General features: G+C 41.5%; 1 protein-coding gene across 1 annotated transcript in view; it reads right to left on the bottom strand.

The window, feature by feature from the left end:
- MUC2 (mucin 2, oligomeric mucus/gel-forming) overlaps window positions 1-17,842 on the bottom strand; it is a 198,292-nt gene that overhangs the window by 108,942 nt on the left and 71,508 nt on the right. Inside the window, exons 17-20 of the mRNA XM_029583115.1 lie at window positions 11,148-11,197; window positions 5,763-5,863; window positions 2,826-2,977; window positions 1,190-1,328 (exon numbers count right to left, since the gene is read on the bottom strand). Of these exons, the coding sequence (XP_029438975.1) occupies window positions 1,190-1,328; window positions 2,826-2,977; window positions 5,763-5,863; window positions 11,148-11,197 (442 nt within the window). The remainder of the gene's footprint in view (window positions 1-1,189; window positions 1,329-2,825; window positions 2,978-5,762; window positions 5,864-11,147; window positions 11,198-17,842) is intronic.

Genomic DNA, 17,842 nt, shown 5'->3' with positions numbered 1-17,842 from the left:
ACCGCCGCTCTACCCCAGGGTAATTTAAGGCATTTGGGGGGGGATTTAATTTAAAGGGTCGGGGGTGGGTTTTAGGGGGTTTTAGTGTGCCGGTTTTCCTGCCCTCCCCCTTCCCCCGATTTAGCTACGGACTGCCACTGGACCCCAGGGTAATTTAAAGCATTTGGGGGGGGTTCGGGAGGGTGGGGGATTTAATTTAAAGGCTCGGGGGTGGGTTTTAGGGGGTTTTAGTGTGCCGGCTCACGATTTTAACGATTTTCACGATACTTTACACACCCAAACGGCAACAATACGATTCCCTCCCCCTCCCAGCCGAAATTGATCGATAAGACGATCGAGGACACGATTCACATCTCTAGTCTTCACAGGAATCTACTAAGGTACAGTACATTTTGGGAGGAGGCTGTGTGTGGTTGGGCTGACCTAGAAGGGAACTATCACTATACACGACTGAGCTGTCCTGGTGCCTCAGGACAAGAAAGAGAAGCTGTTAAGTGTGAAGTAAAGGAACATAGAATAAAGATGCTCCTTCCTGCAAGTAGCAAGCTCTGAGAAATGTTTTCCGGGGAACTGGCAGGAGGCCAGGATGGGGTGTGGGCAGCGTTTTGTGACACAGGCATAGTTTATATTCCCGCAGAGGTTTACACCCCTGTCCTTGAAGACTCTGTAGTCAGTCGGTTTTTCAGGCTATCCATAAGGAATATGCATAGACAGAGTTGCATGCACTGCCTCCACATAAAATATCTCTCATGCATATTCTTTGTGGATATCCTGAAAACCCAACTGACCAGGGGGTACAAGTTGACAGGCTTGAAAACTCTTGATGTACAATATTTGCATCTCAGGATTAAGTAACCTATTCTTCCCCTAGAAAGACCACACTCCTGCAGTCAGGATCCATGGACAATGAGTGAAAAATTCAGAAGCAGCACCAGTAGCTGAAATGGTGAGCACATGGGAAGGACGTTAGGCTATTGTCATGACAATCTATCATGTATAGGAAATGCTTGTGAGGTCATACTCCATTCAATTGTAAAAATCATTCATTTACTAGTCTTTCCTGATCCCATCCTCCCATGATAAAAGTTCCTGTATCATTCTGGCTTTGATGCACTGTATTCTTCTACGTTTACCAGAACTGACAGAGAAACAAACTAATCATCAAATGCATAGTTCTCTTTTAAATTACCTGAGAAGCCACATATTCACAGTGGCCATCAAAATCATAGAATTTGCCATCAAACGTAATGTAGTGGCCACTGCCATAGATTGTACAGGTCCCATAGCACATAACTTTGGTGCAGTTCCACTGTCCTCTCTGGCATGTACTGTGAAAAACCAAGGAAGGAAAGGTTGAAGAGATATCAATCATGAAAAAAGATTTATAAATGGATGATGTCTTTGTTGTTCTCAAGGCTGCCAGATCACATAGCTGAATAAAGCTAAAATGTGCTACTTAGCCAGCTAAACCAGATAGCTGGCTAAGTAGTGCTTTTCAGACTTATTCGGCTACATGACTTAGCCAGATAAGTAGTGATTTAAGACCAACCCGGCTAAGTAGCGCTTTTTCTAGACTTCTCTGGCTATGTTACTTTTCAGACTTCTCTGTTTAAGTAGCACCTTGCTGCTGTTTAGCAGGATAAGTCAGAACTCGTCCAAGTAGTGACAAAGGGGCTGCTTAGCCAGATAAGTCAAACTTAGCAAGATAAGTGTGCACAAATGATATACATGGATAAGCAAGTAGATTTTACATTGCAAACCCCTCCCCCACTAAGATTACTTTTACCTGCGGAAGTCAGGTGATTTCCTAACATGCTCGCGGCAATGAACTGACCACTTTTACCAATTAGTCTACCAGTTCTCCCAGTCCATCTGCAGCTCACGAAGATCCTCCTGGCTCTTCAGTCTGAAGTTCCCCCATTCCACCCAGACCCTCCATCCAGTCATTTCTTCACTTTTAACATCTTTACAATCGCTTACTCCTGATATTGAGCAGGAACAAATATACACGAGGAAGGTGCCGCATTTACTATGCATAAATTGCTTATCAAATAGCAACTTACTCATGTAAATGTTGGTCCCTCCCTGGAATGTCCTGGCCTGCCCCTATTTTACATGCATAAATATACTCATGGACCCTGATTTGTGCGTGTATGTCAAGGTTTCTGAAATAGCATATACTCGCCTACATGCTGTTTTACTCACACAAGTGCTATTTTTTTTTTTTTTTACACGTGCAACTTTTGAAAATTCACCTAAAAATTTGCTTCACAAACAGGATTCGATGAAAAGTTAACTGTACCTCTCTGAGTTATATTTATTATCTTTGCTAAATTTTCCATAGGAATATGACACATGCTACTTTTTTACCACATATAGATCCCAGAAGAAAAATTGTGCATATAGTTTTGCATACTATACAGGCCTAACAGTAAGACTGAACAGAGATAAAGATTCTGTCACGTTTACTGTTCATCAAGTATCCCTACAAGCTTGCTTGTGGTGATCCAGTACGTTTTATCATTGCATTAACGACCAAGGAATGATTAATGGGACTAATTTTGAAAAGCCTTTCACCACAGGTAGAAAATGAGAGAGAGCAGTTTTTCTATTCTAAATTCAAAGGCATGGTTTTTTGCAGGGTAGGCATTCTATACATTCTGCTGATGAAGAAAACCTTCTGCCTTTCAGTGCTCTCTCCTCCTCGCCTGCTACAAGAGCACTTTTCGACAACTGCCCACTCTTCACGTTCAGACACATCACCAGCCTTTCCACAATCTGCCCTGATGGCCGTGAAAGGCTAGTGCTAGAGGGCAGCACCTTACCATGTGTTGCAATCCACCTTGATATGAGTTCCATGGGAGTAATATTTCTCATTGTGAACACACGGGCAGTCTTTTTCCTGGACACAGACCCCTTTGCCATCATCAATCAGTCCATCTGGGCACACACATCCAGAAACGCACTCTGTGTGAAACTGTGAATAACAAAGGCAAACTTAGAACACGTCCGGCTGTCCTGGAGCCACAAGTAAAGGAGTACAAAACTGCAGAAGTACACCAGCATGCTACCTATTCCAAACATTGGCTATTATTTAATCTACCCATGAACAGCATAGATTGAATATTTAGAAAGTTATATATGTAGCAAGCGACCATCATATTAAGCACTCCCGGTTATTATTTATTTATTTATTTAGCAGTTTTCTATACCGACCTTCATAGTAGATAACCATATCGGATCGGTTTACATTTTAACAAAGGGTAAAACTGAGGTAACAATTCTGGTAAATAATAGATAACAAAGGAAAAGGAATAAGTCAAAGTTACAATCAACAAGGTATGGAAAACTTGGAGGCTTAAAGACAAGCTGGAAGGAAGATAGAGGCAGGTAGAATAAATATAACATGATATGAATAATTTAACGGGTTAGAGCATATGCTTTAACCAGGAAATGCCAGTGTCCATTGTTCAGGAGGAAGTGTGTCAAGGTCCTTGTAAGAAGAAAACCTGCATTGCTTTTTATGTAATCATCGGTCCAAATTTCAAGAATTTTTGTAATTTTTTAGTAAGTAAAATCTGCAGGAGCAAACATTTATCTGTGCCCTTCTTTTCTATTTAGAAATCCCAACAGTCCGACATGTGCTATGTTTCGAGGTAAAACCTCTATGGTCTCCTTTTATTTCAGTACTCCTGTGTCTTCAGACAATCCCCTGATGCAGAGGTTTTACCTCGAAACATGGCGTGTGTTACCCAACTATAATTTAGCTGGATAAAAAAGGGGCATTTCAGGGTGGTCCAGAGAGGGATCGAGTATCCGGCTAACCTAGCTGAATATCGGGTATATCCAACTAGGCTAGCTGGATAACTTTAGATCTGCTCTTGAGCAGGTCTAAAGTTGTTCGGCCTCATGTGGTGGGATAATGTTCTGTCAAAAATGAAAAGCAATTAAATAAATATGGCGGTCCATCCCCTCCCTTTCCCACAAAATGGCTGCAATGATGTAATAGAGACAAAAAAGGAGAGAGAGACAAGACCAGAATGAAGGGGAAAATTAGGAAGGGACTGGATGGGGCAGAGGCAGGATAAAGGAAGATAAGGGATAAAGATGTGCACATATTTTGGCACCATAACCGCAAAGGGCAAAACTGAAGTGCTTATTCCATTCAAATTATTCATTTAAAATACACTTTTTCTGTTTCATTTTTCACCCCACACTGAAATGTCTGATATGGAGTGAAATGGCTGATATGTAAATTGACTAATGATTATTTTCATTATTTGTAAAAAAAATAACCATAATTCTGAATCCCTCCATTTCTTTTAGAGGTTATACTAATGGTTTTTTACTGGCTTGTGGCAAATTGCACCACATTTTGACTATTGGCGCAAATCCTTTTTACATTAAATCCTCTAGTGAACATTTTCAAGAATAGAAAACAATAAAACTTTTCACCAGATAATTTGCACAGATTAAGGGGAAGGATAGTAAACATGGAAAAGACAGACTGTCTTGATTGAATATCATGTTTCCATTATCATAGTTTTTACTGCTGTGCAGCCTCGTGGTGCCCTAATCCTGTCCGCTATGACACCTCCCCACCAGCAGAGGCCTCCAGTGAGCTCTGTTCCCAGCACCCCCAAGCCATCTCCTCACTGGCCACCTGATTCAGCATGTGGTGCAGCCTTCTCTCCACCAGGGGTCCTCAGCGAGCTTTACCTCCAGCCTTGCCAAGCTCCTCCTCGCTGCTCACACCACACCCAAGCTCCAGCCTCATTTAACCCTGCCTTGCCAGAACCTAGTTGCCTCTTCATGGAGTCACTCTTGGCTCTCTGAGCTGCCCTATCTTCCTTTGCTCCATGCCTTGTGGCCTCTGGGACTTCTGTTACCTTGCTCCTTGTCTTGCGGCCTATCTAGGCCTCACCTTACGTCCTCTGGGCCTACTCTTCGACTTACTCAGGCCTCTCCTCGCCTAGTGACCTCTGGGCCTTATGCTTAGCAGCCTATGGGCCTTCTGTATTGCTCCCTTCAGACCTCAGGTTCTTTGTTCTGTGTTGTCTTGTTTAGCCCTTGTCCAGGCCCTGCCCTGCCCAGTCCAATTCCTAGTATCCATTCCCTACCTTTCTATAGTTTTGCCTTGCCCCAGTCTGTATCCATTCCCAGTCTCTACTCAGTATCCTGCCCATATCCAATTCCAGTCCTGGCTCAGTGTCCTGTCCAAGCCTTGTCTATATCCAATCCTCGTCTCTGCTTGGTATCCTGTCCAGTCTTGTCCAGTAGCCAGTCTTCAGTTCCCTGCTTGTTCCAATCCCACATCTCTGCTTCCAGTCTTCTCTGCCCACAATGTCCAACCTGCATCAGATCTCAGTTACAGCTTGTGCCTGTCCTGCCTTGTCCAGCCTATCCCACCTTGTCCAGCCTCGTCCAGCTAAGCCTACGGTCCCCAGAATCCAAGGGCTGAACCTTTGGGAGAGGGGGATGGCTAGGCAGAAAACCAGCCCAGCTTCCAGCCGTGACCAGCCATGATGTTCTGCTGCCGAAGCCCAGCCCTACTGATCCGAAGAACCCAAGAACTCAACCTGTGGGGGAGGGGACTGGCTAGGCAGAAAACCAGCCCTGCCATCCTGTCACACCTGTAGTGGTGTATCCTAACCCCAGCCAGGCACACCATGACAGCCATGACTTATTTTGAGGGTCTTGTGATAAAATCTTAATTTCCTATTTGACAAGCCATACAAAAAATGGAGGTATATGGTACATACGTATTCTGTGTTTCGTGTTTGACAGCTTCTCCGTACTGGGAATTCTGAAGAACCAGAGGGAATGCTGTTGCAGTCTAAGTAGACCTTCTCAGATGAACAAGCTGTAAGACAAAATATTACTATAGATAAGCCCTATAGGAAAAGGGGAGAGGACAGAGAACAAAGGACTTAGAGGCCAATCTAATGGCAGACACCTCCACTGAAATGCTTGGGATTGAGTTAACTTTAGATTATAATTGAGCTATTTCTAAAAATGGCCTCATAAGTATATTTTTTGTATACCTGAAAGTCACTAGGTTACACAGATGTTTAAAAATGTATCCTCTAAAAATGAGTTGTGACATTCAAACCATTCCTATTCTACAATGCTAGAACTTATCCACTCCAATCATATTGGGAAAACACCTTTCAAGATATCCCACATAAGTCACTGTTCATAGATGGACAACTCTGGATGGAAGATTAATGTTCTACTTGTTGGTAAAATCTGCTGTGCATGAGACATCTCCTAATGGTTGGAGGGGCACAGCCGAGGTAGTCTTTCTTCAGGCTGTTCATCATCTGAATGAGATTTACTAGGGTGAAGCAAACTATGGTTAAAAAACTAAAGGGTAATTTTAAAAGAAGTTACATGTATAAATGTAACATACTATTGTAGCACTGTGAATGCACTTTACCCGCGTAAGTGAGCATTTGAATGTCGGTACAGTATATGCCATTGAATTGTCCATAGGATATTCATGATTAAGTGCACTTTACATGGGTATATGGCTTTTTAAAACTGGCATGATAGAATGTTAGATTTACATGTGTAACTTCTTTTAAAAATTACCCTTATAGGGCCCAATATTCAAAGCACGTTCAGTCTAAGTAATATGATTTCGTGTTGATGCTTTCATTGTCACTTATCCAGCTATCTTTTAGCCGCATAAAATTGACTGGGGCAGTGGACAAATCAGAACAGCTATACTTAGCCAGTTAATTTAACCAGATAAGTAGCGATATTCACTTTTATCCAGTTAATTTAACCAGATAAGTAGCAAAATTCGCTTTTATCCAGGTCATTAACCAGATAAGTAGCAATATTCACTTTTATCCAGTTCATTTAACCAGAAAAGTAGCGATATTTGCTTTTATCCAGTTAATTTAACCAGATAAGTAGCGATATTTGTTTTTATCCAGTTAATTTAACCAGATAAGTAGCGATATTCGCTTTTATCCAGTTAAGTTAATCGGATGTTAGACCAGTCATAGAGCTGGTCTAACTTAGGTGGGTATAAATTATCTTCATATAGCTGAATAACATCTGAGTTATCTGGTGAAATGCTTTTGAATATTGATTTCTTTGTAACTAATTTTTGAGAGTTATCCTCTCTTCATCAGATAAATTGCAAAACAACTTTGCTATGGATTGATAAACAGTCTCCAAAGGTTGGATTTACACATTTGTCTTATGATACATATTTAATTCTACTTGTTTTTGAAGCTAGGAATCTGGGTTTTATTTTAGATTCTCAGTTAAAATTGAAAGCCAATGTGAAGAAGGTAGCCAAAATGGCATTTTATAAAATAAAAATGTCACGGCCATTAAAGTTATTACTTCCTATAGATGCTTTTCTATCAATATTGCATTTGTTGATATTTGGCCTTATTGATTATTATAACAGTTTGTTACTTGGGTTGCCTAAAATATTAAAGAGTTTTGCAGCTGACACAGAATGTTGCAGCCCATCTACTGATGGACACTCCATTATCTTAGCATATTTCCCCAATACAAAGGGGATTCCACTGGCCACTACTGCAGCGGAGGACACATGCAGACTTTTAAATACTGATAATAATTTATAGATTGCTACATGACAGTGATGGAAGCTCACTGCAGTCTAAGTTATAGGATTTCGTGTTGATGCTTTCATTGTGATGACAAGGAATAAGTTTATTATGCATACCTCTGCTAAAGAATTATAAGCTTAGGGGCAGGGCTACCCAGGAAAGAACAGTTTCCTATATAGTGCATTCCTATATCTTGTGGAATGCACTCCCTGTTGAGTTGCATCAGGAAGCAGATATAAACATTTTTAGAAAAAAATTGGAAAAAATGAGGTCTATGGCTCGGTGCAGGTTGCTGTTATTTTAAGTAATTTTATTGATTATATGTTTTATTGTATTATGGTTATATGTTAGAGATGTGCATTCATTTTTGCTGAATTGGAAAATTTCAATGAAATTGTTCAATTTGGCATGTTTTGGGGAGCCTGAAAACGATCGGGATTTTCCTGTTTTTTCGCGAAAATTCATTTTTCGGATTAGTGCGCACTAACAGGAGTTAGTGCGCGCTAACTCCAGTTAGCGTGCACTAACAAAAACTAACAAAAAGTAACAAATTCTAACGTTTTTTGTAAGCGCGCATTAACAGGGAATTAGCACTAACTGAAAAAACGATTTTTCGCGAAAAAAAAAGAACCGCAAAAAAACGACATTTCCCGTGGAGGCAGAAAAACGAAGAACGACACAAACACAAAAAACGATTCACATCTCTATTGTAAATTTTAATGTGAATGTATGATTGCAATCCACCCTGTACATAATTTATGGAAAAGGCGGAATATAAAATATTTTAAATAAATAAATTAATCAATGAAGAAACAGCACAGTTATACTATTTAAATAATAGAGTCATCTACTGTACAGCTTGTGCTGCCTGCCTAGTCCATTACAGCTCACTAAAGGGAAAGGAAGTGAGAGGGAATGCTGGCAGAGATTATGAGGCAGTATAATTTAACAGCTGAAAACCTATATTGTATTTGATATTGGATGAGAAAGTCTTATTAATTCCTTATTTGTTTCAAAGTGTTTGATCATCCTAATTTCAAATGAACATTTGCTTTCTCAGCCATTATCAGATAAAAACCCTTTCAACTATAAAGTTTTACTGCCTTGTCACCTCTGTCAACCTCCTCCCCTGTCATGCCTTTCATTTACTGAACTGTAATGACACATGCAGACAGCCTAAGACTTGGATGACTCTGGACTGGTTAAACCCAGAATGCTGTAACTGCATTGTTTCTTCAGTGACCTGACAAAGAAAGGATAAGGCTTGAAAGCTCGTCCAATAAAAAGGTAACACCTACAACTTGATTCCTCATCCTTAATTCCTTATAGTCACTTAATTCTTATTCTGTATCATTGGGCCCATTTTCCCCATGCCAGTTATTGTAATTTTGCATTATGGGGAACAAAAAATAAAGGAAAAAAAGTGTGGAGATTTAATAAGAAATCCAAGGGAATGGTGCATAGGAGGATGGGGAGAGAGAAAACTGATGTGCATTAACCTGGAGGAATAACTCAGGATGATTATGGCTAAAGAACAGGAAACAGAGAATAGGACTGAATAGTCATTACTCTCAATGGAGAACGTGCTGCATGTAGACTATTTCATGGATCTATATTGGCTGGGACCAGAGCTTTCAAAGGGCCGGATTTTATTTATTTATTTATTTATTTTTCTATACCGGTGTTCGATTTTACATATCACATCGGTTTACATTTAAACAAAATTTGCAGGAACTCATGCGTTACCTTTGGTAGATTTTAAAAGGGTTACGCGCGCTGGGCCTATTTTTAAAAGGCCTGACGACACGCATAAAGCCCCGGGATGTGTGTAAGTTCCGGGGCTTGCAAAAAGGGGTGGGGAGGGGGCGGGGTCAGGCTCCTGGCACAGCAACCATATTTGCTGCTCGGCTGGCGTGCACAACTTACTTCAGCCCCAGGGCTGAAGTAAGTTTTAAAACAAGACCCCCCCCTCAAAAAAAAAAGGTAGGGAGGAAAGGGCAGGGGGGAGGGAAGGGAAGGTAGGGTGGGGGGTAGGGAACGGGGAAGGCACTGCGGCTCGGTGTGGGTGGGGTCAGGCTCCCGGCACAGCGGCCATATTTGTTGCTCAGCCGGTGCGCACAAGTTACTTCAGCCCCAGGGCTGAAGTAAGTTTTAAAACAAGACCCCCCAAAAAAAAGGTAGGGGGAAAAGGGTGGGGGAGGTAGGAGAAGGGAAGGGACAGTGGGGTGAGGGGAGGGAACGGGGGAAGGCAGCGTGGCTTGGCACGGGCTCGGTGCACGCAAGGTGCACAATTGTGCACCACCTTGCATGCGCCGACCCCCGATTTTATAACTTGCGTGCACAAGTTATAAAAACGGGTGTACATGTGTGCGCGCCGGGTAGCGCATGCACATGTATGCCATGCACGCTCCTTTTAAAATCTACCCCAATATATTTATAAATGATCTGGGAAAGGGAGTGATGAGTGAGGTTATCATATTTGCAGATGACACAAAATTCAAGGTTGTCATAAGCAGATTGTGAGGAATTGCAAGAGGACCTTGAGAGACTGGGAGACTGGGCATCTAAATAGCAGATGAAGTTTAATGTGGACAAGTGAAAAGCGATGCATATAGGGAAGAAGTATCCAAACTCCTGAAACCCAACATTGTGTACCTAATTAGACATCACCACCCAGGAAATTGATCTTGGAGTGAGTATGGACATACTTTGAAATCTGCAACCCAATGCTTGGCAGCAGTAAAAAAAAAAAAAAGAAGCAAATAAAATGCTAGAAATTGTTAGGAAAGGAATGGAAAATAAAAACAAAGGATATAATGCATATGTATCAATTCATGGTGTGACCGAACTTTGAGTATTGTGTGCAGTTCTGGTCACCCCATCTCAAAAAGATATAGCGGAGCTATAGAAAAGGTGCAGAGAAAGTCGACTAAAATGATAAAGGGAATGGAATGGCTCCCCTATGAGGAAAGGTTAAACAGGTTAGTACTGTTCAGCCTGGAGAAGAGAAGGCTGAGAGGAGATATAATACAGGTCTTCAAAATTATAAGTGAGATGGAACAGGTAAATAAGGAATGGTTATTTACCCTTTCCAATAGTGCTAGGGCTAGGGGACACTCCATGATGCTGTTAAGTAGCACATTTAAAACAAATTAGAGAAAATATTTTTTCATTCAGCGCACAAATAAACTATGACATTTGTTGCCAGAAATGTGATGAAAGCAGTTAGTATAGCAGGTAACATTTCTGCTCCTCTATAACAAAGAAGATGGGGAATTTTATAGAAGAAAAGATCTTCACAATCAGCAGTATTAAATGACATTTTATTTAATGTGTTCCATTAATAAGTTTTCTTGTTTGTATCAGATGAAACTGCAAGTATTCCTAGGTAGGGTGATGGAATAATTAAGTATGAGCTGGGACCTGAGAACTGAGAAAATCGTTACATTAAGGAAAATAAGCTGATATCTTTTCTATTTTTGGTAGGCATGCTCTATTCTATACCATTCAATGACATGCATAGGAAATATATAGGCCAACAGCGTTACTCACTCTCATTGATGTGCACGGAGATGCAATGAAGTTTTCCATTCCGACAAATACTGAATAATTAGACACAAATGTAATAATTAATATGGTAAAATAAAAAGAAAATTACACACAGGCAATCCAGTTTTCAGTCAGTGTGTTTAAAATTGCAGCTGTATTTTATAAACTGTGCAGTGGAAGTGTACTTTCCCTTTGAAAATTAGTGTAAATCTGGGAGAAAAAAGTACCCGCAGACTTCACACCCATATGAAAATTACCCCAATATCTCATTGGTACAGACTGAGTCATTTAAAGAACATTTATCTGGACTACCTCTACTTGGTCTCCATAGGGATGGCCTTTGAATTGGACTTTACACTTCAGATGAGGACCCACTAATGATTTCTAGGAATGTGCGGTAGTAAAATTTTCTTTTCAGTTCACTTATTCATTTTGTAGGCCACATATATTCATCTGGTTCATTTAAAATTAAAATACGTTTTTATTTGTTATATTTATTCATTCATTTGCTATTAAAGCCAATGGGGGAAGCACTGCAGCTCCAAAATTGGGGTTTTCTCATCAATTCTATTGAAACTTGTGAGAAGACATCAGAAGGAGGAAAGAACTCCAAAGGAAAGTGTCACCAAAAGTGGCATGAAAAGCTTAAGGCACTGTATGGGGCAAAAGGGTACCAGTAATGGCATTAATTCTCTAAGACACCATCAGAGGAGCAAAAAAGCAACGAGTGAAAATAACACCCTAAGGGGTAGATTTTAAATCCCCATGCGCGCGTAAATCCTCCTGGATTTACGTGCGCAGGGCACTCACGCGCCGGCACGCCTATTTTGCATAGGCCACCGGCGCGCGCAAAGCCCCGGGGCACGCGTAAGTCCCGGGGCTTCGTAAAAGGGGCAGGAGGGGGCATGTCTGGGGCATGTCCGGGGCAGGGGGCAGTCCGGGGCGGGTCCGGGGGCATGGTGATGGTTCAGGGGCGGACCGGGAGGGCGGTCCCAAGTCCCCCGGCACTGCGGCCTGTGCCGGGGGATGCCGGGGCAGCGCGTGCAAGTTACGCCTGCTTCAAGCAGGCGTAACTTGCCCAAGAAAGGTAAGGGGGGGGATTTAGGTTGGGCTGGGGTAGATAAGGGAAGGGAGGGGAAGGTGGGGGGACGCGGAAGGAAAGTTCCCTCTGAGGCCGCTCCAATTTCGGAACGGCCTCGGAGGGAACGGAGGCAGGCTGTGCGGCTCGGCACGTGCAGGCTGCTAATTTTGCGCAGCCTTGCACACACCGACCCCGGATTTTATAAGATACGCGTGGCTACGCGCGTATCTTATAAAATCTTGTGTACTTTTGTTCGTGCCGGTGGCATGAACAAAAGTACGCGCACGCGTATGTTTTTAAAATCTACTCTAAGGCTTTAAAAGAGGGCACCAACAGTGGCATGAATCCTGAAAGGCAGCATGAGAGGCAAAGTGACATCAACATCCTAAGGCACCATGGAGGAGGAACAAAGCAGAAAAGGTGGCAGGAAAAAGGGACAAAGCAGCAAAAAGAGTGGCATCAACACATGACAGTACCATAAGAAATGCAAAGCAGCTCCCACAATGGCAAATACACCCCAAGGTGTAGAGTGTGAGCTATGACTGCTGATAGAGTGATAGCAAGATCCTCAAGGTACAAAATCTGGGTATGGCAGTAAAGCTAAGTGGACGAAAGATTCATAAGGTATAAGATAGGGGATATAGCATCAAGGTAAAATAATATGGGAGATATGTCTTACTGTTAAAGCACTTGCCACTTGTCAGATTTAGTACAACAGCATGATCAATATTCAATATCACTTTTGTGACAGAAACCTTTATTACATTCCTCTTTGATAATGATCTTGCCTCTGGGTGGAATTCTGTTTGTTTGTTTTTTTTTTGTGATATTTGCTTTACAATAAAAACTTTTGTCACAATCAGAATATGGCAATGGTCTCTCATCATTGTAACTTTTCTGGTAATTTGTGAAAATTGCTTAATTAATAAAGATTTTCCCATATTCTATAGCTGAACACAATCTTTTCCCTTTGTTGATTTTCTGGTGTTGCATTAATTCTCTCTTCCTACTGAAACCTTTACCACATTCAGAACATGTAAAAGGTCTCTCATGTATGTGTTTTCTGTTGTGCCTGCATTTCTTCCTTCTGACTAAGGTTTTTGGGGACAACACATCCCAGTATAACCAAGAAAGAAGAATGGTGGAAGAATTAGAATGGGCTCCTAGACATGTACAAAATAACAATAAGGTAGAGAGCCAGAAAATAGATGGGGTGGAAGATTAAACATTTTTTTCTTTTTCATTTTTTTTTTCTGGGGACAAAACACCCCAATATAACCAACAAAGGAACAGGGTAGGTAAACTAGGCTGAGATTCAAACAGCAAATAACACTGAGGCATCTAAACTCCAATGCTGGTACATCATAGGCATGGCAGGTAGGTAGAGGATCAATTATACCACTAAGGCAGTACATATGGGGTATGGCAGATAAGCAGAATGGTACAAAGACCCCTAAGATGGTACATCAGGGACATGGCAGGTAGGCAGAGCAGCAGCAAAGCCTTCAATTGCTTTCAGTTATCATGCCACTCACATGGAAATTTTGGAAACCCAAGCAAAGACATATTGATTTTCAAAAAGATCATATTTTTCATCAACTCTCTTCCCAGCCTTGAGCAATGAAGGCTCACAATGTCCCCTGTCATTGACATGTTCACTGGGCATGCTGGTTGATGGACAGAAAAGACAGTGCAGAGTCAACTTGGCTAGGTCTGGCCAGACTGTGGACTATGTTCAATATTCCAGCACAATCATGTCCATGTATTCGATGGGCTTTGCAAAATAGCATGTCACAAAAATTTGTGCTAGGATGGGCCGAGAGTCTGTCTTACCAGCTGTTTTAGCTATGGCCTGTGTCAGGAGAAATGGTTCTTTGTGGGCAATGTGGCTTTGGCATGTTGAGGTGGAGGAGGAAGTACTAGCTGACAGGGTGCTATTCCTGCTTGCACTACTCTCTGAGGTGTCCACTTGTAGCAAACTGCATGTACTATTTTCTGTAAGAGGTTTCAGTCTCTCTTGCATCTGCTTTAGCAAAGAATCCAAATCTGTAATATCTCTGCTTCCATTCCCTCTTGCTCACTTAAGGCATCTAACTTTTCCTCCAGAATATTTACTATAGGAGTGACTCTGCCTGGGTTGGTGCTTCTGGAACTCAGATCATCTGTGGCATCCCTTGAAGGGCTTTAGGATTTGTACTATCTGGCTCATCGCTATCCAATCATTATGCCATAAGGGGCAATGTACACCTACTCTGTTTCCAGAAACAGATCATGAAGGGGCTTTTGCTGCTCTGCTAACCTCTGTAGCATCATACAGATGGAATTCCAACAGATGCCAACATCTTGAATGAGATGCTTTTGAGGCATCTCAAATTCTTCTTGCTTCTCACAGAAAAACTGCTTTATCTTCACATTTTGATGGAAATGTCCTGCTATTTTCCTGCACCTCTCTATTAGGATCTTCAGAAATGCCTTCCTCCCCTGCCATTCTAGACCTAAAAAATTCCCACTTCAGTTTAGGTACAAGACTGCCTTTTTTTTACTGTTGCCCCTGCCAATACTGTCACTCGTAGAAACATAGAAACATAGAAATGACGGCAGAAGAAGACCAAATGGCCCATCCAGTCTGCCCAGCAAGCTTCACACATTTTTTCTCTCATACTTATCTGTTTCTCTTAGCTCTTGGTTCTATTTCCCTTCCACCCCCACCTTTAATGTAGAGAGCAGTGATGGAGCTGCATCCAAGTGAAATATCTAGCTTGATTAGTTAGGGGTAGTAGCCGCCGCAATAAGCAAGCTACACCCATGCTTATTTGTTTTACCCAGACTATGTTATACAGCCCTTATTGGTTGTTTTTCTTCTCCCCTGCCGTTGAAGCAGGGAGCTATGCTGGATATGCGTGAAGTATCAGTTTTCTTTTTTTCTCCCCTGCCGTTGAAGCAGAGAGCTATGCTGGATATGCGTGAAGTATCAGTCTTCTCCCATGCTGTTGAAGCAGAGAGCCATGCTGGATATGCATCGAAAGTGAAGTATCAGGCACATTTGGTTTGGGGTAGTAACCGCCGTAACAAGCCAGCTACTCCCCGCTTTGTGAGTGCGAACCCTCTTTTCTTCTCCCCTGCCGTTGAAGCAGAGAGCTCTGCTGGATGTGTGAAGTATCAGTTTTTCTTCTCCCCTGCCATTGAAGCAGAGAACTATGCTGTATATGCATTGAAAGTGAAGTATCAGGCTTATTTGATTTGGGGTAGTAACCGCCGTAACAAGCCAGCTACTCACCTCTTTGTGAGTGCGAATCCTTTTTTCCACATTTCCTCTTGCTGTTGAAGCTTAGAGCGATGTTGGAGTCACAGTAAGCATGTGTATGTTTATTTAATAAGGGTATTGTCTCCAGGCAGTAGCCATCATTCTGGCGAGTCACCCACTCTTCATTGGCGGCCTCTTGACTTTATGGATCCACAGTGTTTATCCCACGCCCCTTTGAAGTCCTTCACAGTTCTGGGGGCGTGGGATAAACACTGCCAACATCCCCTCCCCTCCTTTTTCCTGACATAATGGAATTTGTTGAAGTGCATTGTCTACCTGAGGTTTGGATATTACAAATACATTTATTGATACTGTAACTATAAATGTATACTCACTCACAGTGTCACTCACTGTATGGAGAATTGTCTGTTATACACACACATATATATATCATATGTATGTATGCTGTGCTGACTGACTCTACACACTTCTCTGAGTGTGCACTGTTCATGTCACTGGTATCCATAGACAAAAAACAATTATTAGTACTGCTGCACACTTTCTCCCACCCTGACCCTTCCCCAGTGAAAAGAAAAATCTAAATCAGCAGCAGTGTACTATCTCTATTTTTGTCACAGTGAATGAAGCCACTGCAACACAGAAAAGATTATATACAGCCTTTTACCAGTGCCAAATCCAAAAGTTAAGCTTTAAACTCTGTGAGAGCTTCTACTAGCATGTCCTTCTATATGAAGAGTTAGAGAGGAAATACAGACTGCTTCTTGTACATATTCAGAAAATACAGTTGGGAGGATGTCAGTGTCACTTGATCCAGATAGCAGCTATAGTCTATTTAAAAAGATATTGCACCATGATTTTACCTCTAGCAAGTCTCCTTGTTAACTTGTCCTGCCTTGGTTCTGACAAGGCTCTGACAAGAAGGTCTGGTTGATATAGTAACCAGTTATTTTTTTCTTAGCTATACACAGCCATTGATATCAGTGTGTCATAGAAATGAATGGGAAACATAAATAAATGAGACAAAGATGATTCATTTCATTCAAGGGACCCCCTCCATTTGTATCAGGAGGCCACAAATGAAACAAATATGGGCTCATTTGTTATATTTTGCCCATTAATTTCAAATGAATGCACATCCATAATAATTTCTACAGAGGCATTATCATCTCTGTTTTTTTTCTGATAATACCTATCCCTATACATCCTAGCATTTCTCTGGTTCAATTCACTGTCTTGTCACACTGTTCCACAACTTTGAGATAATCAGATATGGTCACCCATGATCTCCTTCTTGCCTGAAGAACATCAGTATCTCATGCCCCATCAAATACTGTTCCCTTATATGTCTGCACTCCAAATGCTTGTCTCCACATTTTATTAACTTAATATTAGCTTCCAAACACTTGACCACTCATCAAGCTTTCTTAGATCATGCCTTATTGCAGTAGTCTTCACTATCTTTTTAGTGGGGGCATGTTAGATCCAATGAAGCTAGAGCAGAGCCAGGTTGAAGAGGGGTCCTCCTCCAATATCATGGCTAACTGGAGGGGGGTCCCCTTGACAACTTCCCATTGACCATCACACCTCCTCTGTCACTCCCTCCCTCTCTTGCTCTTCAGGTTGCTCTTCAGGTAGCATGGGGTGTATGTATGTGAATGTGTGTAGCTACTACTACTGCTGTTGCCATGCTTTATCTGTTCCATTACACCTCCACTTCCAACTCCAACACTTAGTTTCTACCTCCCTTCCCTTGCCCCCTCTCAAATTACACAGGACCTAGCTTCCTTGCTAAGACTCTGAAAAAGTGCTCTCTCAGTGTGCAGCTCTGTTCCTCCACTCTTCCCTCTGTTGTGCTCTTCTTGCTGCTGGCTACAATAAGATCGACTTCCACCCCCACTGCTGTGTCTTCCTGCTGCTTGCTATATTGTGTTTCCTGCTCATCTGGCCTCAGAAGGAGAGTACACATATACATCATAGGGTTAACCACAGGTATTATAATTTATGAACAACATATACCACATACCTGTATATATAAATGATTCAAAATGTATTTGTATCAAAAGTTTTTGTTAAAAATTTAACATACATATTTATCAAAATACAATACATAAAACAATCACTCATACTCCACATTCATACAATACAATATACATATTTTTCTTGTCTAAATAACAATTTGTACTAATCTTTATCAACACAATTTATTTTAAAAGAACTCCCTATAATTGCATCATTATTTTCAATTTCTCCACAACAAAGTGGTACAACCCTTATGTTCTTCTTTCTTCTCTTGGGAGAAGAAAAAGAATATGAGAAATTATTTGGGAGAAGAAAGAAGAACATAAGGGTTGT

The sequence above is a fragment of the Rhinatrema bivittatum genome, chromosome 17, assembly GCF_901001135.1.
Source record: "Rhinatrema bivittatum chromosome 17, aRhiBiv1.1, whole genome shotgun sequence".
NCBI lineage: Eukaryota > Metazoa > Chordata > Amphibia > Gymnophiona > Rhinatrematidae > Rhinatrema > Rhinatrema bivittatum.
The sequence above is the reverse complement of the archived record's forward strand: the minus strand, read 5'-3'. Positions and strand labels throughout refer to the sequence as shown.